Genomic DNA, 23,673 nt, shown 5'->3' on the forward strand with positions numbered 1-23,673 from the left:
ATTGGGACAGCAGCTGCCACCGGAGGGAGACACAGTCACACTAAGGTATCAGACTGGTTTTCCAAACAATAGCCAGGGAAAGTTTTCAAGGGGCCGAGGTGGGAAAAAGGAATGATGCTCAAGAATGTCCAGGCAGGGGGCGCCTGGGTGGCTCAGTCGTTCAGGGTCTGCCTTCGGCTCAGGTCATGATCCCAGGGTCCTGGGATCGAGCCCTGCATCGAGCCCCGCATCGGGCTCCCTGTTCAGCAGGAAGCCTGCTTCTCCCTCTCCCACTCCCCTTGCTTGTGTTCCCTCTCTCGCTGTGTCTCTCTCTCTCAAATAAAATCTTAAAAAAAAAAAAAAGTATGAAAAAAGAATGTCCAGGCAGGGAATCCCAGGAAAGTGGGCATGCAGGTGCAGTTGACAGAACATCCTTCTTCATACACTGGACTTTTATTTGCATGTTAAGTCTCCACCTCTGGGCATGTTTTTTAGCATTAAAATGAGGAGGGAAGTCAGTGAAAGGTCAATTTTGGCAACCATCCAATCTCAGATCAGTTTGAAGCGGTCTGGGTTCGCTCCTTGGTTCATGCTCTGCAGAAAAAAGGTAAGAGTCCACCGGAGTGCCTTGTTTCCATGGTCCTTGACTGTCTCATATACACCACATTTTCTTTTCTTTTTTTTTTTTAAGATTTTATTTATTTATTTGACAGAGAGAGAGAGAGACAGCGAGAGGGAACACAAGCAGGGGGAGTGGGAAAGGGAGAAGCAGGCTTCCCGCCAAGCCAGGAGCCCGATATTCGGGGCTCGATCCCAGGACCCTGAGATCATGACCTGAGCCGAACGCAGTCGCTTAACCAACTGAGTCACCCAGGCGCCCCTACACCACATTTTCTTTATCCATTCATCCACTGGTGGACACTTAGGTTGCTTCCATATCTTGGCTATTGTAAATAATGCTGCATTCAGTGAAGGTGGGGGTACAGATATATTTATGAGCTAGTGTTTTCCTTTCCTTCAGATAAATACCCAGAAGTGGAATTGCTGGATCAAATCAGTAATCTCTTGTTTGACTGAAGTTTGACTTTCGTCATTCCTTTAGAAAATCAACTATATTTCCTGAGTTATGACATATTTGAAATGTTTGTTCCCTTTGTGGTAGACTATAGGGCTCATACTTGACCAAGGGCCCCAGCTGCTATCCTCTGACATCCCTCACAGGGAGGCCGCTCTTGCCATGGGCTGCTACTAGCCAGTGGTGGAGTATGGCAGGGATACTGAGGCTGGCCCCTTCCTGGGACATGCAGGATTCCTCTGATGGTCAACTTTGATTCAAGGACTTCCCACTGGTCGTGCCAAAATTCCCTTAGCCTGCACTGGGGTCTAGCATGCTTCTACCGGATCTTCCTTCCTCTCTTCTTTACTCCAAGTCAACCTTACATCCAGTCTGATGAGCTCTCCCAGCTTCACCTAGCTTCCTCTGCATTATCTCTCATAGATGTTTCCTCTAAACAACTTTGCTCTTCTACTCCTGTCTTGACACTTGCCTCTCGAAGGATCTGGACTGACCAAGGGCACACCAAAATCCTCTTTAGTGTCATTAGAACCTCAGAATAAACTCATCATGTATATCTCAAGTAAATAAAACAAAAGGAGGAGGGATAGATTTTCTTTTTTTTATGCATTGAGAAATTATTGAAAATATAGGTATTTTAACAGTGATTATCTCCCAACCATGGGATTCTAGGTGATTTTTATTTTCATTGTTAATTTTTTGGTACTTTTTAAAATTTTCTACAAAAAGCATGTATTACTTTTATAACCAGGAGATATTTTATTTTATAAATCAATCCATAAAAGTCTTTATATATATATATATATTGTTGGGCTCCCCACTAGGGTGGCTCTGATGAACTGAAATAGAATCCCTCTCATATTTTTGCAAGGCTCGTTGACACTCTAAATGGAGACTCTGGCACATAAAATGACAATCCTTATATGCACGGATGTGATAGATGTTGCTGGACCACTGCCAGGCTTCCCTCACCGGCCACGACGCACATTCCCAATTCTTGCTGGTTGATATATGGCCTGGGCATTAATAAAGTAAGAGAAGAGGTGAGGGCAGCTGAAGGGAAGGGCTTCCAGGCTTGATCATCCCATCAGCTTCTCCATCCAGACAGCTCAGGACCTGCAGAAGCACTCAAGTGGGGCAAATGAAGGACAGGAAGAAGTTGACTTCACTGCGGACGATAAGCCGCCCTGGGTGGATCCTGTCGGGCAGGGCCAGACTGGAGGTCATCTCCCAGGCGTCCACAAAGGCCACACGGAGGTCAGCAAAGGCAGCTCGGAGAAGCCGGTTCACCTGGAGGGTGAACCAGTCACTGCCATACACGGACTTGTAGCCAGTGTTGGCCAGCTTGATGACCACGAGAGTGCGGGGCTCCCGGGCCAGCAGCGCAGCCACCGCTGCCCTGATCCCCGCGAGTCGTTGCACAAAGACAGATGGGGGAAAGGTGGTGAAGTGGGAGCCCAGGCCCAGCACCACCACTGTGTGGGGGCCCCCGGCCAGGCCCCCTAGCTCCCGGACCACAGAGTGCAGGGAGGCCACTGGTGTGCGCAGGGAGCGCAGGGGCCAGCTGTGGGCCCGCCAGTGCAGCACGATGCCCCGAGTGGTCTCCACTGCCATCAGGGGCCCCGTCTGATATGTGGCGTGTAGATCCACAGGCTTCAGGGCTGTGGGGAGGACAAGAGGAGGCTCAGGGGTTAATATAGGACTGTACTTCCCCATTTAAAAACACAAAAGATCTAGCATCATTTTCCTCTTAGGACAAAAGTAGCCTCTGGCCCAATCAGCTGGTTGTGCTCTCCCTAATCTGTAATATCACCAGTGACCTCCCAGTTACCAAGTCCCAAGACCCATTCTCAGTCCTGAGCCTCCCTAGCCCCCTGGAGCATTTTGTCTCATTGATGTTCCTTTGGATGCCCCCGCCTTTCTTAGCAGTATGTTGTCACCCTCTGCAGTCTTCTTTCTGACCCAGCACTTCAACTCGGATTCATCCATCAGCTCCCTTCGGCCACCCCTGGATGAAGACTTGCCCCAGGCTAGAGAGTCAAGGCTGTCCAGTTTATGTCCTTGCGCATCGTGGCCAGCCGGCGGCCAGAGGCTTCTGACATCTGGTCTGTCCACTCAGTTGTGTGCCTTGATAGAGAGCTAGACACACCTGCAGGAAAAGGCCCCTCCTTTCTTTGCACAAAGTCCCTGCCTGCTTGCCCCACTTTGTGCTTCAGGGCTCTGTGGGCGCAGGGGGCACCTTTTTCTATTTCACAGGAAGGTGCAAATCAGCCAGCAGAGGATCTGGTTTTCCCAACATTCTGTCATGAGCTTCTGTTCATCTTCAGAAACATCTATTGCTTAAGAAAGTCACCTACTCCACCTGCCATGTGCAGAACTGTCCCAAAGTGACCCTAGGAGGTCACTTGAGGTTGCCTAACCATCAAATTGGTTGGAACTGGAGCTCTCATTTCCCCCACTCCCCGATCAAGCATATTCCTTAACCCATGTTATGTTATATTGTAGAATCTGTGCCCAGAAGCTGGAGGCTCAGATGGGACTGACCCTGCATGACACTCACTTCTTTTGACTTCTATCCTCCAGGGAATAAATACGAAATACTGTCTGAAGCTCAGATATCTCAATTCAGTTCCAAAATCCTATGTGTTCAAAAGTCTCATGTACACGCTCTCCAGAAGACCCCTCCTCACCTCTTCAAGCCAGTATGAAGAATATAAAGTAAATACACCATCTTCTCCCACTGCTGTCCCTTGCTCGCACATCCAGTCAGGCACGCCAGTGACTTCCATTTTGAGTTCATTTCCTGTTATCCCTAGTTACCTGATCATCTCCCCTCTCTCTAGAAGCAGTCAGTCAATAAGCTGTCAGCTCCTCCAGTAGGAGAGCTCCTTCACTGCTGTGCCAGTTTAGTCTCTCACCAGCCTGCACACTGACCTGCAGTTGTCTTATAACTGGTCTGTGGACTCTCCTTTTTTGATCCAATCAATCCAACAAACTGAAAACTCTGAAAACATTCAGTGTCTCCCCAGTGTCACAAGATAAACCCCTGGTTTCCCTACAGTACTTTTCTTAAATTCCAACTCTATTCCTCCAGTATCCCCCCCGCCTCTGGCAAATCCTCACTTCTAGCTAAGGTTATGTACTCATCGTTCTTCAAACACATCCCCCCTCCTGTTAGAGCCTCCCATCACCGACCTAATTGATGAGATTATGTGTAATCTGGGCACCCTGTTCCCCATCCCTATTTCTGCCCCAAACCCAGGTATCCGGTCCTTCCACAGGTATCCTTCAGGTCCTTCTCCTGAAATGTTCTCTGCCTTCTCAAAGCCCTGGATCTTCTCTCTTTCTCCTAGGAGCCCTGCCCTCTCCCCGCATGGTCACTCACAGGGCACGGTGTCACGCAGGTACTCCCACCACTGCCGAAGCGTGGAGTCCCCCATCATGTGGACGATGTGGCCAGCCAGGCAGCCCAGGATGCTGTCAACAGTGGAGAAGGAGCGGCCAGAGCAGGACAATGAGTGCCACACAGCTCGGTGATAGAAGCCAGAGGGCTTTGGGCCCGGGATCCCAGGGTGGCACGGTTGTTGAGGGGATAGAACTGTAAATAATCATTTGTAAGCAAAGCAATCTGTGGGTACAGAAGAGTCTAAAGCCACAGGCATGGAATAAGTGCTGCCTTTTCTACAAGCCCCAGTGTCACTTACCCAGACTCTTGTTGCTCTCCTTGGCCACCCAGATTGGAGAAATACCCTGAGGGAGGACCTTGTCTGTCACATTCCTGAAGAGAAACCAATTGGCAAGAGGGGAGCCCTTAATGGGAATGTGTGATGAGAAGGAATCCTGGGCTGAGGTGAGATGGGGCTTTTTGGAGGAAAGGAAGTTCTCAAAGTCAAGGGCATCTGTCCAGTGTCAGGGCTCCTGGGAGGTACTGAGGGCCTGAGGGCAGGAGAGGGATTGGAAGCTGGAGTTGTTCAGGGATCCAGGATCCAGGTTCTTTGCCTCGGGGATTCCGTCAGTGCAGAAAGCAGAGCTGTTTTAAAATGTACCCAGGGTTTTGGTTTTATTTAGGTATGGTGAGGCCAACAGATCAGGAGATGATGGCCATGAGAAAGATAAGGTGTTACCCAGAGTTCCTAAGAGGCAGGGGCACATGGAGAAGCACCAGGGTCAGTCGGGGGCAGAGGGAGCAAGGGCAAAGGGCAAAAACCTTTGTTGTGATTTTCACAGGAAGGAACAGGCAAGGAAGGGTAAGCAGCTGAGGAGGCTTAGGATTGGATCATGTGAATAACGTCAGCAGACTCTGGGCTATATGGGTAGATTCTAATTTCAGGTAGGGGGTGTTGGCCCAGACTGTAGGAGCCTGATAAAAGGAGGCAGGGTGGTGGTATGCACTCAGGATTGGGTGGTTGTGCTCAAGGCAAGTTGTTTGCTATCTCTAGGAGCTAGCTAACCCTGGGAGGGGTGACCCCTCCCTAGGTTCACAAGGCCCCAAGACATCAAAGCATCACAAAAATACAGGAAATTAAAAACATGAGTCAGAGGCGCCTGGGTGGCTCAACTGGTTAGGCATCCGATTTCAGCTCAGGTCATGATCTCAGTGTCATGAGATTGAGCCCCAAGTTGGGCTCTGCACTGAGTGTGGTGGAGCCTGCTTAAGACTCTCTTTCTCCCTCCCCCCCACCAATGCTCTCTCTCTCTCTTTCTCTTAAAAATAACAACAAACAACAACAAAAAAAACCATGATTCGTATGGGAAGAGGCTTGGAGCCTTTTGCAAGAAGTGCTGACTCTCCTCTTGGTCTCATTGAGCCCACTCCTGTTGGATTCTCCTTGACCATCATCAGACCAGCAGTCACCCCCTGATCCCTGGGACCCTTCCCTCCCCTAGTAAGTAGCCTCTTGTGTGAGCCCCCTTCTCCCAAGGCTCCAGGCTCAGCCCTTGCTCCTCCTTTCCGGATCACACTCCCTCCCTTGGTGGTCTCACTCAGCCAAGATCTGCAACCCAGTCTTCTCTGCCAAATTCCAGGTTTGTGAGTCTAGCCATCTGCTCAACATCTCCACTTGGTGTCTAATGCACGTGATCAAACTCCCCCTCTCCACCCCCACCTCCCCACACCCCACCTGCCGCTTTCTCACTCCAGCTGATGGCAACTGTCCTTCCATGTGAGCAGGCCCCAGACCTCACACTCATCTGTGAGCTCTCACTTTTTGGCACATTCCGTTTTCTCTCAGGACATCTTATGGGTACTGCCTTCAGAATATACCCAGAAATGAATCACTTTAGACACCTTTACTACTGCAACCTGAAGCAAAGGCCTCCCACCTTTCAGTCTCCCTGATTCTCCCTTAACCTGCAATCCATTCTCAATACAACGGTCTGAGAGACCCTTTAAAAATGTGATCAGGGATGCCTATCTTCTGCTTAAAATCCTTCAGTGACTCCCTTTTCACTCACAGCAAAAATTACCGTGCTTACAGAGCGCTTCCTGGTCATGCCATGTCCTTCCCTTAACGCCACTGGTCTTCATGTGCCACCTCCCTGTCCTTTGCCCCATCTCAGCTATTTGACTTCCTTGCTGTTCCTCAGACACACCAGGGACACCACAGCATTTTCTCTGCCTTAAACCTCTTCTCTCGGTTATATCCTGGGTCAAATCTCTCATCCCCTTCAAGTCTTTGCTCAGATGTCACCTTCTTAATGAGGTCTACCCTGATGCCCTATTTAACACTGCAACCTATCCCCATCATACTCCTAATCCTCACCTCCTGTGTATTTTAAATTTCCCCTAGCACGTTATCTCCTTTTTTTTTTTTTAAAGATTTTATTTATTTATTTGAGAGAGAGAGAACGAGAGACAGAGAGCATGAGAGGGAGGAGGGTCAGAGGGAGAAGCAGACTCCCTGCCAAACAGGGAGCCCGATGCGGGACTCGATCCCGGGACTCCAGGATCATGACCTGAGCCGAAGGCAGTCGCTCAACCAACTGAGCCACCCAGGCGCCCCTCACGTTATCTCCTTCTAACAGTCTATATACTATTTACTTATTGCCATGTTTATTGTTTCTGACCCTCCCTCCTGTCTTAAGTAAGCTTTACCAGAGCAGGGTAAATGGTGCTGGATTCCCAGTGCCTCCAGTGGGAGCATGCATGTAGAAGGTGCTCGGCATGCATTTGCTGAATGAAGGAATGGACTGCTTGAAGGGATTGTGTCTGAGGAGGAGAGGAGAATTTGCTTCTCGGGGGAGAGGGGATGAGAATATTCCCACAATCTAGAAAAATGCCTGCGTATGGCCTTCCTTGAGTGTCAGGGCCCTAGTGCCCCCTAGAGGTGACAGCTTCAGGAAGCAGGTGAAGGATGGTCCCACGGACTCTGGACCCAGGTGGAGATGCCTTCCCTCCCAGCAGAGCCCCCAAGATTACACAAGTTTGGACAGTGGGCACTTTGGGGTGACCAGTGTGGACAGAGGACTAAGGATGGACCCCAGATGGCCAAGGTGTCAGTTTCTTTGCAGGACCTTGGGTGAGGGAGCTCTTGCCACCACCCAGCTGCACGGGTCCTCGGATGGGATTAAAGTCGATGTAAAGAAAACACCTGACCTTGGGGCTGCAAATTCACGTCCACTACACATTTGCCACATGTGTGGTTATCTCTTTAACACCTGTCTTCTATCAGCACACTGTTGGTTCCCATGGGACGGGTCTGCTTCTGCCCTGCTCTCCCATCCCCAGGATCTCCAGGCCTTTGGACAATGTCCGACAGAGCAGGGGCCACTCAACAGCAGCAAAACAATTGGGACAAGATTGTAAGAGCCAACAGAGCCACTATATGCTGTCCCTGTTCTAAGCACTTTACACACATTAATGTATTTGTTCTTTACCACAAGTCTATGAGGGAAGTACTATCATTATTCCCCTCTGCGGATGAGAGAACAGAAAGGTTAAGTGACTTCCCAGAGATCACACGGATAGGAGCCAGCAAGTCGGAGCAGGTGGAGCTGGGATCAGAACCCACACACTCACTCCAGAGACTTCAGGACTGTACCCCGAGTGACGTCTTGAGATGGCTCCTGTATTTAGCATTAGAGTTATTTTTAATCGACCAATGCAAAAAGGATGTGTGGTTCTCCTTTTCTGACCAAAGGCAGTGTAAGAATTGGTCTGGAAACACCAAGGTTTCCTGGCGCTAAATTCTCATGCCAGGAAGTCAATGTTAGTGGAATTCCCCAGACTGAGCTACCGAGAGCCTCCCAGAAATGAGCGTCTTGTGGGGCCGGCAGGCACCCTGGCAGCTCGGGCGTCTCCAGCTTGGCTCACCCCCTCCCGTCCTCCTGGCAGCCAGTGAGAACTTCCGTGCTCCTTGGGGCTGCAAAGCAGCATCCATCCCAGTGGCCAGCCCTCCCCTAGAACACCTCTGGCTCTTCTCTCCCCCCACTCAGTAGGGGTGTCCTCTCACCCCTGCTCTGCCCCCACCCAGCCATCTTCTAGGACCCTGTTTTTGCCTCCATCCCCTACTCTCCCTGCTGGAGACCAGATATCCAGGTCTCCCACCTTAAAAAATGCCTCCCTCCTCCTTGGGGTCTCTCAAAATGCCTCCCTTCCCTTGGGGTCTCTCTGTTCCCACCACGCCTCAGATCTTAGGGACAGTAGGGCTCACAGTGAGCCAGGCTGTTTGCTGTGTCTCCCCTCCCCAACTCCCATTCTCTGTCCCCCCAGGGAGCCTTGCTCCCCCAAGACTGAGGACAGTTCTCAGCCATTCCCAGTTTCCAGGCTGCAGGCTCTGCTCCCCTCTTACTCAGGGAGGTCACATCCATCCTCCATACTCCCTGACCACATATGCTGGTAATTTCAGCAGCACATCTCTCCTTACAAGGGCCATCAGAAGAGCAGCAAGGCCTGGAATCCTTTTCTTTTGCCAGAGGTCCATGGTTCTCCTTTAAGCTTAGCTAAGTTGCCACCTGCATGACCTGCCAGGTGGGGTGCCCCTTCTCCATGCCCTCACACCACTCCGTGCACACATAAGTACTCATCACACTGTGTTTTCAAAAGCCATGAGTCTCCTCACTGAAAGCTTGTAGAGGGCAGGGATGCTGACCATTACATAAAAGTAGTCAGCACTTGGGCGCCTGGGTGGCTCAGATGGTTAAGCGTCTGCTTTCGGCTCAGGTCATGATCCCAGGGTCCTGGGATTGAGTCTCGCATCGGGCTCCCTGCTCAGCAGGGAGCCTGCTTCTGCCTCTCTCTCTCTCTCTCCCTGTCTCTCATGAATAAATAAATAAAATCTAAAAAAAAAAAAAAAGTAATCAGCACTTAGTAGGAGACCTGTCGTGCAGAAGGAAACATGTTTAACAGAGGGGAACAGATGAATAAGGGTAGTGGCTCAGGCAGAAAAATCACAGGGACCAGGGTTCAGGGGTGGGGGCAGACATCCCAGATGATGCTGGGTTTCTTACCATGCCAGCAGGGCCTCCTCGTGTGGTGTGGTCACATTCCAATAATGTCCACTTGAATGCCCTACCAGTGAGTCGCAGGGCAGGGTGGGGGGTCGAGCACAGAACCAGAGCTCACCAGAATCTTCATCCCTGTAGTGACAGGTAGATTCTTCCTCCCCAGTTAGCAGGGGGTTAACATTGCAAGTCACAATTTCTTCATATCCTGTGGGTCCTCGGAAATAGCCCGTGAAATCGACCGTGGCCCACTGGTCTCTCCAGATTCTCCGCAGGACTCTGACTGCCTCGCTGGAGTGGATCAGCCGCACTTGCACCTGGGCCTGTCCAGCCCAGAGCAGGGGGAAGGACAACAGGTAGGTGCCATTCTCCAGATCCTGGATATCTCCAGGGACTCCTGCCTTCAGGTAGGGACCCAGGAGTTGTGCCCGAAACAGATCCCCACCATGGGTCTTGGGCCTGCCCCAGTGGTCTCTTGCGACAAGAATGGCCTCCAGGTAGCCTCCCAGGGTGTAGCTGGCCTGGGGAGGTCCCCTCAGGTGGTAGGTGGAGGTCTGGGGACTGGTGGAGGCCAAAAGGTCCCCCCCATCTCCCAGGGTGGGAGGCCAGTGCAGAAGATGGGTCAGGTCCGAGAGCTCCTGGGGGAGAGAGCCAGAAGACTTGCGGGGTGGGTGGGGCTGTGGGGGCAGAGGAACAGTGGTGTCATGCCAGGAAACTCTGATGTACAAGATCTGTGGGTAGAGAAAGAGGAACCTGCCAGTGGTTTGTGTCTCTTCACCTTTTTTCTGGGAAGGCATTGTCAGTTAACCAGACTCAGTTCTCCTCTGCCTGGTAGGTCTCAGGCAGGAATCCTACCTGCCCTACCTCATGTTGCTTCTGAACCAAAGCTGGTGTCAGAGCCACCACACACATATGCAGATACCAACTCTTGTTTAAAACCATATGTCTGTGGGTTTTGCTGTATTTCTCAAGGTTGTATCATTTATAGAACCCACACCTTACACAGCAGTTGGATATCAGGACTATGGAACTTAAAGGGGAATGGGAAATTGAGATGTTTCAAACACACATGATCTGGGGAAGATGGGCCCTTCAAGCAAGATCTGATGATGAAGGTTTTGCTATTACACATTTCCATTTTTCAAAAAGAAGGGAATGTCCCACACCCCATTCTCTGGAAGAGGAGGAAACATGCAGAAGTGGATTTTCCCTACTGCTAGAGTATGCACAGGACACAATCACCCTCAGTGGGGGGAAATGTCCCAACAGAATTTAAGTTCATAGCTCGCGGACTTCAGACAACCAGTGCAGACCAACCTCTGGTGGGGCCAAAACCAAGAAGCTTTTCTCTACTTTGCCTACTGACTTGCCTTCAGCTACCTCTGAAGCTCAGCTTTGTTCTTTGGCAAAACCAGAGGTTGCATTGTATTAGGTTCTGGGAACATTGTTTCCTGGGTTAACTGCTCAGAGGGGTGAGATTTTGCTATCACTTTCTGACTTCGGTGGGTGTGGGTCTGGTGCAGTGATAGTTTGGGAGTCCTGTTGGCCCTGGAGGCTCTTCTTCCTTGTTCTCGTTCTTCCTTCATTCTAAACTCTCAGGGCCTGTGTATGTGAGACAGTGATGCTGTGTAAGTGCGTCTCTTGGGCAGATCTGGGCTCTCCTGCAAGCAGGTTTCCTTAGGTTTAGACTTGGGGAGGGTGTTTGTGACAGACACTATTGGTTGCCTAGCCAATATCCCATTTTTGTTTGGGACAGAATATAGCCAAATGTGATAATTATCATGCAGGATACTGTTATTGGCTTGAGCCAGTCGTGACATTCACATTCCACACTTCCCCAGTCTTCTTGAGAGTTTTTCAGTTCTGGCTAATAAGATACCAGGAGAGGTCTGATGAGAGATAATCTGAGACAGCTGTCACTCACCTAACAAAAAGACGAATAAAGCTGGGGCCACCTCTATTTTATTTCCACCTGAGATGTGCATTCAGTGTCTGGAGGTGTGTCGGCCATCTTGCAATATGCTGTTTCAGATTTGTTTCTCCTCCAATACCTCCACTATTGGTACTGGGTGTCATAGGAACATTCATATCATGATAGGATTTCTGGCTGCTTCTTTATGTGGTGATGCTGGGTTGGCACAGTGTGGGGAGGAGTATTCCTGGAAGCCATTCCTATACCAAGACAATTAGCTACAACTTAGCTATACCCAAGAATGACTGCAAACCACATTACATCACAACTAAATGTTCCTCAGCTCAAATTTCTCTTAACAGGCTCTAAAAAAATGCCTGTGACCAACCACTCCAATATCACCTGACGTTGAGGAAGTTGTAATAGAAAGATACATGACCTTAACAGATTGAGGTTAAAATATTTTACTACTGTAAAATTTACAGACCACATGACATTGCTAGCACCCCGCCCATGGCCTTGGTAGGGATCTGAGCAAGTTAGAGTCTAAACTTCAAGCCTGAGGTTATGACAACAGCAATGCCAACTCTGCCCCCTACTGACTGCAATATGAGAGACTATAATTTATATGACTCGTCTCAGTTTTGGAGATGTTCAAATATGAAAAAATGCACATCTTGGAATTGACAAAATATGATATTTACAACATATATAACAGACAAAGGATTAATGCCCAGAAGATAGTAATGACCACAAATCAACATGAATACAATTAATAGTCCAGGGGAGAAATGGGCAAAGTATATGAATAGGCATGTTACAGAAGGGGAACTATAAAAGAAAATAAACATCAGAGGGGCGCCTGGGTGGCTCAGTCGTTAAGCATTTGCCTTCTGCTCAGGTCATGGTTCCAGGGTCCTGGGATCGAGCCCCACATCGGGCTCCCTGCTCGGTGGGAAGCCTGCTTCTCCCTCTCCCACTCCCCCTGCTTGTATTTCCTCTCTCACTGTGTCTCTGTCTGTCAAATAAATAAATAAAAATCTTTAAATAAAAAAAAATAAACATCAGACAAAGATGCTCAACTACATTATTTATAGGAGCTAGGAATGGTTACAGAAGAGCCAACCAGAATGGCTTAAGAATGATGGTTTTGTTTTTCTTACGTAATGAGATGTCCAGGAATAGGACATCACGGGCTGTTTAGTGGCTCCAACAATGTCAGCAAGGATCCAGATCCATCTGCTGTCCTTATTATGTTGACTTGGTGCAAGATGGCTGTACCTCCGGTGCGCATGTCCATGTGCCAGCAAGTAAAATGGGGAATGGGAAACTGCTTGGTGGATTTTCTCCTTTAAATTAGGAAAGCAAACATTTTCCCGAAAGCCCCACCCAGAACACTTTGGCTTATGTCATTATCAGCGGTCAGTTGGCCACCAGAGCTAGGAGAAGGACATTATCATGATTGGTTGAGACCAGTTATAATTCAACTGGCGGGCTTGGGATTTGGGTAAGGGCCTATGTTCCCTGAAACTCAGAGATCTCTGAGGTAATGTGCTAGTAAACCAGCTCTCCAGAAAAACAAAAAAGTCCTGGCTTAGAGATTCTGTTTTTAGAAAAAGGTATTTAACAGATAATTGACAGTCCTTTGTTAAACTAGATATCACCTCTTCATTGTCCACTTCAGATGTGACCAAGGTGGACTATGGATAAGGAGAAACTTCCCAGATGATGAAGCCAAGGACCATGGAAAATGAAGTCTGGGGAGCCCTTCCCAGGGAGTGGCATGATTACATATTGAATGCTTAGCTCTTCCCTACCTTCCCAAACCTCACCTCCCGCCTTCTTCCCAGACTCAACTCCTAGAAAACTGACAGCTAAGCATAGGCCACCAACCTCAAATCAGAATCCTGGAAAATTTCTCTGAGGATCTGACCTGTCTGAGAGGAAAGACCTGTTGGTACTAACATATGGGTTCTCCATTAAACCAGCAGGCCCAATCACCCTACATTGAAAAGCCCCCACCCATAAGCCTTCCATCTGTTTACTGCTAGTATATAGAAATAGTTGATTTTTATATATTGGTTTTATATCATTTAACTATCCTAAATTCGCTTCGTGATTTAATATTTTCTACTTAAGGTTTTCTTTTTAAATGACATTTCCCGCCCCCCATAAGTGACATATCTGCAATGTTGACTCTCTACTCCATTAACATGGTATATCTCTTAATTTATTTAGGTCTTCTTTGATTTATTTCATCAGTGTTTTGTAGTTTTCTGTGTATAGATCTTGCACATACTTTATAACATCTATATCTAAGTATTTCTCTCTTTTTTAGGGGGTGCTACTGGAAATGGTATTTAAAAATTTTTTTGTTTCCAATTGTTAATTGTTCATATATAGAAATACAATTGATTTGTATATTGACCTTTTCCTTGTGAACTTGCTGAACATATTTATTAATTCTAGGAGACTTTTGGAGATTTCTTGGGGGTTTCTAAATGAGAAATAATGTCTTCTGTGAATAGAAAGGGAGTTATTACTTCCTTTCCAATCTGTATACCATTTTCCCCCTTGCCTTATTGCACTGGTTAAGACTTCCAGTACAATGTGTAAGGGGAGTGCTGAAAGCAGATATCCATGCCATATTCTAGATCCCTGGGAAAAGCATTCAGTCTTTAACCATTACATATGATTAAGTAGATTCCCTCTCCCAAGTTAAGTGAATTCTCTTCTATTTCTCCTTTGCTAAGACTTTTAATAATGAATAGATGTTGAATTTCATCAAATGCTTTTTCTGCATCTATTGAGATGATCATATATTTTTTTCCCTTAGGCCTTTAAAGTGGTAAATTATATTTACTGATGTTTGAATGTTGAATCAGCCTTGCACACTTGGGATAAACTCCACTTGGTAATGACGTGTTCTTCCAGGAAGGTTTTTTAACCACTAATTCAATTTCTATAATAGATATAGGGCTATTCAGGCTATATATTGCTTTTTTTTTTAATCTTTTTTTTTAAAAAGATTTTATTTATTTATTTGACAGAGAGAGACACAGCGAGAGAGGGAACACAAGCAAGGGGAGTGGGAGAGGGAGAAGCAGGCTTCCCACCGAGCAGGGAGCCCGATGTGGGGCTCGATCCCAGGACCCCGGGATCATGATCTGAGCCCAAGGCAGACGCTTAACGACTGAGCCACCCAGGTGCCCCTATATTGCTTTTTGAGTCATCTTTTGTTGTTTGTATCTTTTAAGGAATTTGTCTATTACATCAAAGTTGTCAAATTTACTGGCTTACATTTGTTCATAGTGTCTCATTATTTTAATATCTGTAGAATACTTATTGAGATACGCCTTGCTTTCCTAATGTTGATATTTTTTGTCTTTATTCTTTTTTCCTCATGATTTTAGACTAGAGGTTTATCAGGGGTTTTTAAAATTTATTTTTATTTTTTTTTAGAGGTTTATCAGTTTTATCGATCTTCTCACAGAACCAGGTTTCAATTTATTTTCCATAATGTTTTTGTTTTCTATTTTATTTATTTCTGTTTTGATATATATATTTTTCCTGCTAACATAGGGCTTAATTTGCTCTTCTTTTTCAGTTTCTTAAGGTAGAAACTGAGTTCATTGATTTGAGATCTTTTCTGACAAAGGTGTTTAGTGCTATAAATTTCCCTTTGAGTATCCCACAAAATTAATAGGTCTGTTTTTATTTTCCATCCATTCAAAATACTTCATAATTTCCTTTAAGATTTTTCCTTTGACCCATGGACTATTTAGATATTATCTAGTTTCCAAATATTGGGGGGATTTTCTAGAAATCTCTGTTATTGATTTTGAATGTTATTGATTGATTTTTAAAGATTTTACTTATTTGAGAGACAGAGATAGAGAGAGCATGAGTGGGGGGAGGGGCAGAGGGAAAGGGAGAGGGAGAAGCAGACTCTGCGCTGAGATATTTAACCGACTGAGCCAACCAGACACCCTGATTTCTAATGTATTTTAAATGTAGTCAGATAACAGAGTTTTGCTTGATTTGAAATATTTTTAATTTATTTAGATTTGTTTTATGATTCAGAATTTAATCTATTTTGGTAAGCATTCCATGTGCACTTGAAAAGAATGTGTATTCTGCTGTTGTGAGGAGTGTTCTATAAATGACACAATTGGGTCAAGTTGGTTCAAATCTTCTGTTAACTTATTTTCTGTTGACCTGTGCTTTCAATTATGGATGAAGGGATACTGAAATTTCTAATTGTGAATCTATTTTTATTTGAAGTTCTACAAGTTTTTGTTTCATATATATTGAAACTCTGCTATGAGGTGCATAAACAGGTCTGTTATGTCCTCTTGATGGGTTGGTGAATTGCTCCTTTTTAACATTATAAAATAACTCCCTTTATCCCTTCAATTCCAGTTCAACACCTCAGGGTCTATTCTAGTCTTCCCCTTTCCATATCTGTAACTCCTTCAACAATGAGAAACTGGTTTCTCATTATCCTGAATGCATTTACTTACTTACCTGATTTCCTTGTATGAAACCAATTTCCCAAACTTTTCCTGCTCTTGCCCAGCTGCCACCCCTCTTGACTGCCCTCTTCCATAAACACCAAGGGTTTATAGTGATATGAGGAAATGCCATCTCTTGGGGTAATCTTTTCCTCTGTCAGGATCATATCCCTAAAATATACACTCTATTCTAAGACAGCACTTTTCTACTGAATTATCATCTCCTGTTCTCTGATAAAGAACCCAAAACAAGAAAGGATGCTCAAGAAGAGATTCTCAGTTTCACCAGAACTAGTCATAGCAACAACATGAACTTATCCCAGGCTAAATGACAAAAACTTTGAACACCCAGAAAAAGGAGCTGTAGAAGCAACTCAGTTTGAAGACAGTTGTTATTTAGCTTAACATAAATGATTTGTCCTTTGTAAATACACAGATTTATATATTTAAGGTTTCTTTTACCTTTTTCCCTGTTTATTCCTGGTAAAGCTTCTTTTTGAAGAATTCAACTCTTTTTCAGCAGAACCAAGGGGAAAAAAAAACTTCTACATATGCACAGAGGTAGAGAGGGAGAGCAGGGTATCCTTAGAGACAAGGTATGGAGGCTATCTCAGTTTTAAGAACTAGAAAGGAGCCACATAAGCTGGAGCAGAAATATAGCACATTGGGGAAAGAGAAAGCATGGATAGCTCAAGTTTCCATCTTCCCCTCAAGCAAACTGCTTTTTGGGCTAATGTTTTGGACTCCATTACAGCTACCCCTACCTGATATAATTTGCTCATTCTTTTTCTAAGAGCTTGTCCCTCTTTGTCATTTCTGTTTCTGGATTACAAAGAGGAAAAAAGGATAACAAAATGGAGAGCTTCCCTCAGTCTCCTTCTCCTAGATGAAAGCAGTTGGTTCAAGCTTTATGGACAGACAGAGACAAGTGGAAGGAAATATACTTACACAAATTGCAATGACTGATCCCACAACCACAGTCATGTGCCACTTGAACTGTCTGATGAATAGGTCTGTGGGAGCCTGGAGTTGTTTACTAGACATCTGGTAGGTGATCAAGACCCTAGATAGGTAAAAGTGTAAAATCAGAAGGAGTGTCATTATAAACATGGTGAAATAAGAGTTTTCTACTGTCTCCCCTATCAAGACCAATAATGACAGTCACTGTGGATGAGAGGGCTTTTGTAAAAGTTCAGGTGTCTAGTGGAGAAGTTCCAGCACACCCTTGGAGCAATTATGATCCAGCAATTCTATTTATGTCCACAAGAAACATATGAGAATATTCATAGCAGTTTTATTCATAATATTCCCAAACTGAAAAAGAAAACGCAAATATCCACCAGTGGAAGATTAGATAAGCAAGTTTTGGTATGTTCATACAATTGAATAACAACTAGCAAGAAAAAGAAAACGACTACTGATAAATGCAACAACATGAACGACTGTCAAAAATACAAGGTTGAGTGAAAAAAGCAAAACACAAAAGGCACATATTACATGATTCTTTTAGCATGAAATTCTAAATTCTTTTTTTAAGATTTATTTATTTATTTTAGAGAGACAGTGCAAGCAGGGGGAGGAGCAGAAGGAGAGGGAGAGAGTATCTCTAGCAGACTCCCTGCTGAGCATGGAGCTGGATGCGGGGTTTGATCCCAGGACCTTGAGATCATGACCTGCGCCTAAATCAAGAGTTGGATACTTGATTGACTGAGCCACCCAGGCACCCCTTAGTAAGAAATTCTAGAAGAGGCAAACTAATCTATGGTGATAGAAATCATAATAGCAGTTGGCTCTGGTGGAAGGGGCTGACCATAAGGGAGCATGAGGGACATTCTGGAAATGTCCTTTATCTTGAATTGGGCGATGGTTTTACATATTACATATATTTGTCCAAATTAGTTATACACAAATCTGTGCAACTGACCATATGCAAACTATACCTCAATAAAAAGGAGAAAAAATAGGGACTAGAGAGAAGAAAAGAAAAACATGTATATCCATATAATTCATAACTAAATTTTACACAATATCAACATAGTGGAGATGGTGGATAGGGTAAGATTAGGGGATGTGAGAGTATACTAAAGTATTTGTATTGTTCAAAGGGGAATATACAGATAATGATATACTTCTTTTTGATGCTATTATGAATGAAATTGTTTTAAAATTTTATGTTTGGATTGTTCACTCATAGTGTTTAGGAATATAATTTATTTTTGCGTATTAATCTTGATTCTTGCACCCTTGTTGAACTTGTTTATCAGCTCTAATAGTTTTTAGTGTATTCCTTAGAATTTTATTTATACAAGTTCATGTCATCTGGAAAATAGAGAGTTTTACTTCTTCCTTTCAAATCTACATGCTTTTTATTTCACTTTCTTACTTATTTTCCCTCACTACCTCCAGTACTATGTTAAAATCAATAAGGGGTAAGTAAACATAAGACATCAATAGAGGTAGGTAAACATAAGTACAAGTAATGAATATAAGACTAAAAATAGAATGTAAAAATGTTTAAAACATCAGGAAAAAAATTTGATTCATCCATTGGAAAGTAGGGAAGGAGAAAAAAAGAAAGTATGATAAATGGGAAATTTGAAATAAAACAGAAGAAACAAGTCCTAATTTATACAGTCATTGCAATAAATGTCAATAGGTTAAACTCACCAATTAAAAGACAGTGGAGTGCAATTAAGAACATATACTCTGAGTGACATCTCACTCCCAGAAAACACAGATAAGAAGGGTCTGGGCTTACCACATCCAACCTCTCCTCCCAAACTCACCAGTCAGATTCAGTCTCTCTACCCCAGAAGGGAAATGAATGAAGAGTTTAGAGCTGACAGAAACATTACACTAATGTCTGTCCCTCCTAGGTGGAAACATCAAAAGTGGGGAAGAAGTGTTCTCTCCACCACAACTTCTATAATATACAAAGAACTCTTACAAATTGATTAGAAAAAGATGAACAATCTCATAGACAAAGGGGCAAAAGTCATAGTCAATTTGCCAAACAGCCAGCCATAGGAACAGATGCTTAAATTCATTTGAAGCCAGAAAACTATAAATTAAAACAACAATGAGAAATAATTCTCTATTTCTGCCTGGAATGTGGAGGAAATGAAAGGAGAAAAAGAAATTATGCTCGTGAAACTTTGAAGTGTTCAAGCCTTTTTGGAAGGCAATCTGGCCATATCTATTAATATTTAAAATGCATATACTTTTGAACCAGCAGTTCTGGCTCTTAGATAGCTATCCTAGAGAAATAAAAGAACTTATTTGAAAGGAACAGGATATTTATTGCAGCATTGTTCACAGTGGTCCCGACTGGAAACCAAACATATGTGTATCATTTGGGGGATTCTACCATGTTATGAAATGAAATGTTGATATGGAATAGAATTACAGTGGGTAACTTGGAAGTGTGAACATAAGGTATTACTAAATAAGAAAAGCAAGGTCAGGAGCCTGGGTGGTGCAGTCAGCTGAGAGTCTGACTCTTGGTTTTGGCTTGGGTCATGATCTCATGGTTTGGGATTGGTGCTCTGTGGAGTCTGCTTGAGGTTCTCTCCCTCTGCCCCTCTAGCTTGTGTGCTCTCTCTCTCTCTGAAATAAATAAATCTTAAAAAAGAAAAGCAAGGTGATGAAAGAAAGTATGGATTAAAGTATATCACATTTCAAAACCAAGAAAAAAACCTATTTATTTATAAAGTATATGCATATTATATAATCACAGATACATAAATATACATATATATCTGTATGATAGCAATTGGATATGAAGAATATAGAAGGGTACACAGCAGATAATAATATTGATCATATGTAGGACAGAAACAGGGGGATAGGGTGTTCATTTAGGAAGAAGAGATAGGGAGAAAGAAATTCATGACTTAAAACGCACGGGCGTGCACACACACACACATGCACACAAAGTATATGTGATATGATCCCATTCATGTAAAACTATACACGTGTACACCTGAATGAATAAAGAGGTTCTTGAAAGGATGGTCACCAAACTGTTAGTTATCTCTCAAGGCAATGAGATTTCAGGTGTCTTTTATTTTCCTCTTTATATTTCCATGTGTTACTCAAATTCAAATAAAAAGCATGTGTTATTTATATGATCTTTTTTTTTAAGAGAAAGAGAGAGCATTGAGGGAGGGGCAGAAGGAGAGGGAAAGAGAGAATCTCAAGCAGGCTCGTCCAGCATGGAGCCCAACACAGGGCTTAATCTCATAACCCTGAGATCATGACCTGAGCTGAAATCCAGTGTCGGATGCTCAACGGACTGAGCCACCCAGGTGCTCCTATACAATCACATTTTAACTGTGGAAATAAAAAGTGCACTTTTTGGGAGGAATTCCCTTCCTCTTCCATTGAGGCTAGATCCCAAGAAAAGACAGGATTAAGTGAGGGCAAAGATAGGCATACCCCTAAGTACTGCCTTGGGGCTGGTGACATATTTAAGTCGGAGAGGACCAAGGACTTGAGGCAGGGGCTAAAGAAGGACCAGGTGGCCCAGGAGCAAAGCCAAGGGAGGGCCTAGAGGACTACTTATATAGGGCACATGGGCTTGGGGCTCTTTCAAGTTGTCTACAGCCAGAGAGAGATACCTCCACTGGAAACCTGGCCTGGAGCTTGAGAACCAGGCCTTCCACTGTCCAGCATGAATCCTGGGAATGGTAAAGAGCTCATTCTGCCAGATGCAGTGGCAACCTGGCTGTTGGGTAGGATGGGGGACCATCAAGCTGAGGATAAACTGAGATTCTTCTTGACCTTCTGCATTAATTAATTAATTGATTGATTTAAACATGGGGCTTGAACTCACCACCCTGAGATCAATACCTGAGCTAAAATCAAGAGGTGGACGCTTCACTGACTGACCCACTCAGGCACCTCAACTGTCTGCATTAATTTCTGCCTGTTGTCTAATCCAGAACAGCAAAGAGCCCTAGGCCAAAGCAATAAAGCCAGTGAGTGGTGTTACCAATGTCATTATAATTTTCCATATTATTGTCTCCAACAGTGCTCATGTGGAGACCAAGTGAATATATAATATGCAAGTGCAATTAAAATTATGAGGCCCCAGAGGCGCCTGGGTGGCTCAGTCAGTTGAGCATCTGACTCTTGATTTTGGCTCAGGTCATGATCTCAGGGTCATTAGATCAAGTCCCACGTCAGGCTCTGTACTGAGCATGGAGCCTGCTTGGGATTCTCTCTCTCTCTCTCCCTCTCCCTCTGCCCTTCCCCTCTACTCTCTCTCTAAAAAAGAAAAAAAAATATGAGGCCCCATAAAAATGTGAAGCAATAATAACAGTAATAACAGTAATAGCAGGAACACAAGACACCTGGCAGATTTTTAGCTTCTGCCCAAATGAAGATGGGAGGCAGGGGGAAGTGCATGAAAGAGATTCAGTTCCCCAATGGCTATTAGCAAACTCCAGATACATTCCCATTCCATCTCTTTTCTTGAAATGTGAGGACTTGACCCTCAATTCTATTCACCCACACACCTCCTTCACCTTCATCAAGCACCTAGAAACTCCAGTCCTGCTTTCTTGTACCTATAATGTTGGACAGACTTCCTTAAAAATCTAAGAACTGGGGTGCCTAGGTGGCTCAGCCAGTTAAATGTCTGCCTTCGGCTCAGGTCATGATCCCGTGGTCTGGCATCGAGGCCCACGTCAGGCTCCCTGCTCAGCAGGGGAATCTGCTTCTCCCTCTCCTCTGCCCCTCTCCCCCCTTGTGCTTGCTCTCTCTCTCTCTCTCTCAAATAAATAAATAAATTAATTAATTAATTAATAAAGTCTTTTTAAAAATTAAAAAAAATCTAAGAGCTACTGGCACTGCTCTAATAAATGCAGTCATCCTACAGTCAGGCATCTGCTTCCAGATTATTACCACATCATGTTTACTCAACATCTTATCAAATCTAAGGCAAATCTAGTAAGAGACTTTCACTTGGGACAGAGCCAGGTATCTCTTCCCCAGCTTCACAAAGCAACTGCTGCCTACTCTTTTATTCCTCCCCCTCCAGCTCCTCCTTTAGGAAGGCGCTTATGTTCTCCTCTGCACTGACTTCTTGGGGCTGTTGGGAGACCTAGGAATCCCCACCATCCTCCCTTAGAAATTCCAGACATCCTACCACTCAACTGCTCCTTTTCACTCCTGGGACTAGGTTGTAGGCTCCATATTCTCCCCAACACAGCTCTGGGACCTAGGCAGACACATTCAGCTACAGCAGACCAAGAAGACAAATCAATCTACCTAATTATAAATGCTGCCCAGGGAAAAGTCAAGTTGATGTCATAATGCAAACCCCAAAGGGATGCCAGCAAAGTCATGTCAGAGAAGCTTGTTCAGCTAATGGATGAGTCACTACCATACATAGACTTAAACATACTTTTGAAATTTGGGTGGCAATCCGCAGGCATGGTTTCCCAGCCAGCACTGTGTTCGGGACCATCCAGATGATTGCCATGCATCAGGCAGTGGTCAATAGGAGCAAAAAGGGAAATAAGAACCATGGTGGTCCTCTGCCACCCAATGCCACCTCCCTTTCCCCTTTCACCCAGTTCATGAATGAGAATGAGCCTGCAGGGAAATCATGAGGTAGGTTACAGAACCACAGGGTCAGCTATGGGCTTACTAGTGTAATACCACACTCCAAGATAGCTTAGCCATTATCCTTGGCTTTGCACAGTTGGATGCTGGCTACTGGCTTTCAGGGATGGACATCGGTATCCTATCCTAGAGATACTCCAATCTTATAGAAATAAAAGGTCCATCTCACCTGCCCCCCAACCATGAACCTGCTTCCAGTTTTCCACAGGGTTGCCAGTGCTAATTGCCATCTCTGAGGTCTCTTTCTCCTTAGCTTTCTCAAGTTTCCCAGCAGTATTTGAAACTGTTGACTACTCTCTCCACCCTAAAGCCTTACCGGAGTCTCCTGTCTTCTTGACCACTTGGCACTGCCTCATACCTCCTTCTGTGGGCATTATCCATCACTTTCGTATCACTTTCTCAAAACCAAGCACCATATCTTGTGCCCTTCTTTGTATTCCACATGACATTAAAGACAGTAATTTGCCCAGATTGTGATTTTAATCCATGCTTGACAAGTGGTTGCTTGACAAGTAGCCCAAATGCCCTGTTCCCTCAACCTGAGTCTGCCCATGCGTCTACTTCCTCTGCTCACATTTCCTTTCTGAAGCGTAAGCCCGCTTACCTCATCTCAGGATACCTCTCAGCTCTTCTTGCTCTTTCTTTCCTTCCTCTACAAAGTCCCCAAAGTCTTGTTTCCTCTCTTCATAGCAACTCACAGGGTAACGTCCTGCCAATGCTTCAAATATTGCCAAAGTGCAGCAGCTCCAAACATGTGGATGATGCAGCCAGTCGGGCACCCAGGATGAAGTCAAATGTGGAGAGAGGACAGCTGTAGTAGGAAAGAGAGCCACGCTTTGTAGCAGAATAACCTCAGAGTCTGAAAACACAACAGCAAAGAAGAAATGTGGAAATAAGTCTGCGGGAAAGAGGAGCTTAACCACTGTAGAACACTATGGTCCAAACCCCCAGACAAAGAATAATGACTTCCTCTTCCCACTCACTAGAAAGCCTTTTCTACTGACATCTGTAGAACAAAACAACATACTGGGGAGAGGGCCATGTATGTCTCCTTTCTAAAGAGAAACTAGACTTGAATCCCACACCTAAGCAGATGTGGGGAATGTGCAGGGGATGATGTC

The 23,673-nt window shown here is 44.9% G+C and overlaps 1 protein-coding gene across 7 annotated transcripts in view; it reads right to left on the reverse strand.

Annotated features, from left to right (window-relative positions):
* Positions 1-860: 860 nt before the first annotated feature.
* LOC117999400 (NXPE family member 3-like) overlaps positions 861-23,673 on the reverse strand; it is a 62,250-nt gene continuing 39,437 nt past the window's right edge. For 3 of the 7 annotated variants that reach the window (XM_034988477.1, XM_034988476.1, XM_034988475.1), the window contains 6 exons: positions 23,157-23,363; positions 16,871-16,985; positions 9,503-10,227; positions 4,759-4,832; positions 4,440-4,652; positions 861-2,715 (listed from right to left, as the gene is read on the reverse strand). In XM_034988477.1, the coding sequence (XP_034844368.1) occupies positions 2,183-2,715; positions 4,440-4,652; positions 4,759-4,832; positions 9,503-10,227; positions 16,871-16,985; positions 23,157-23,161 (1,665 nt within the window). In that variant the 5' untranslated portion in view covers positions 23,162-23,363 and the 3' untranslated portion in view covers positions 861-2,182. Of the gene's footprint in view, positions 2,716-4,439; positions 4,653-4,758; positions 4,833-9,502; positions 10,228-16,870; positions 16,986-23,156; positions 23,412-23,673 lie in introns of all 7 variants that reach the window. The other 4 variants (XM_034988473.1, XM_034988474.1, XM_034988478.1 and 1 more) reach the window with 2 other exon arrangements.

The sequence above is a fragment of the Mirounga leonina genome, unplaced genomic scaffold, assembly GCF_011800145.1.
Source record: "Mirounga leonina isolate KUSES-001 unplaced genomic scaffold, KU_Mleo_1.0 Mir_454, whole genome shotgun sequence".
Taxonomy (NCBI): Eukaryota; Metazoa; Chordata; class Mammalia; order Carnivora; family Phocidae; genus Mirounga; species Mirounga leonina.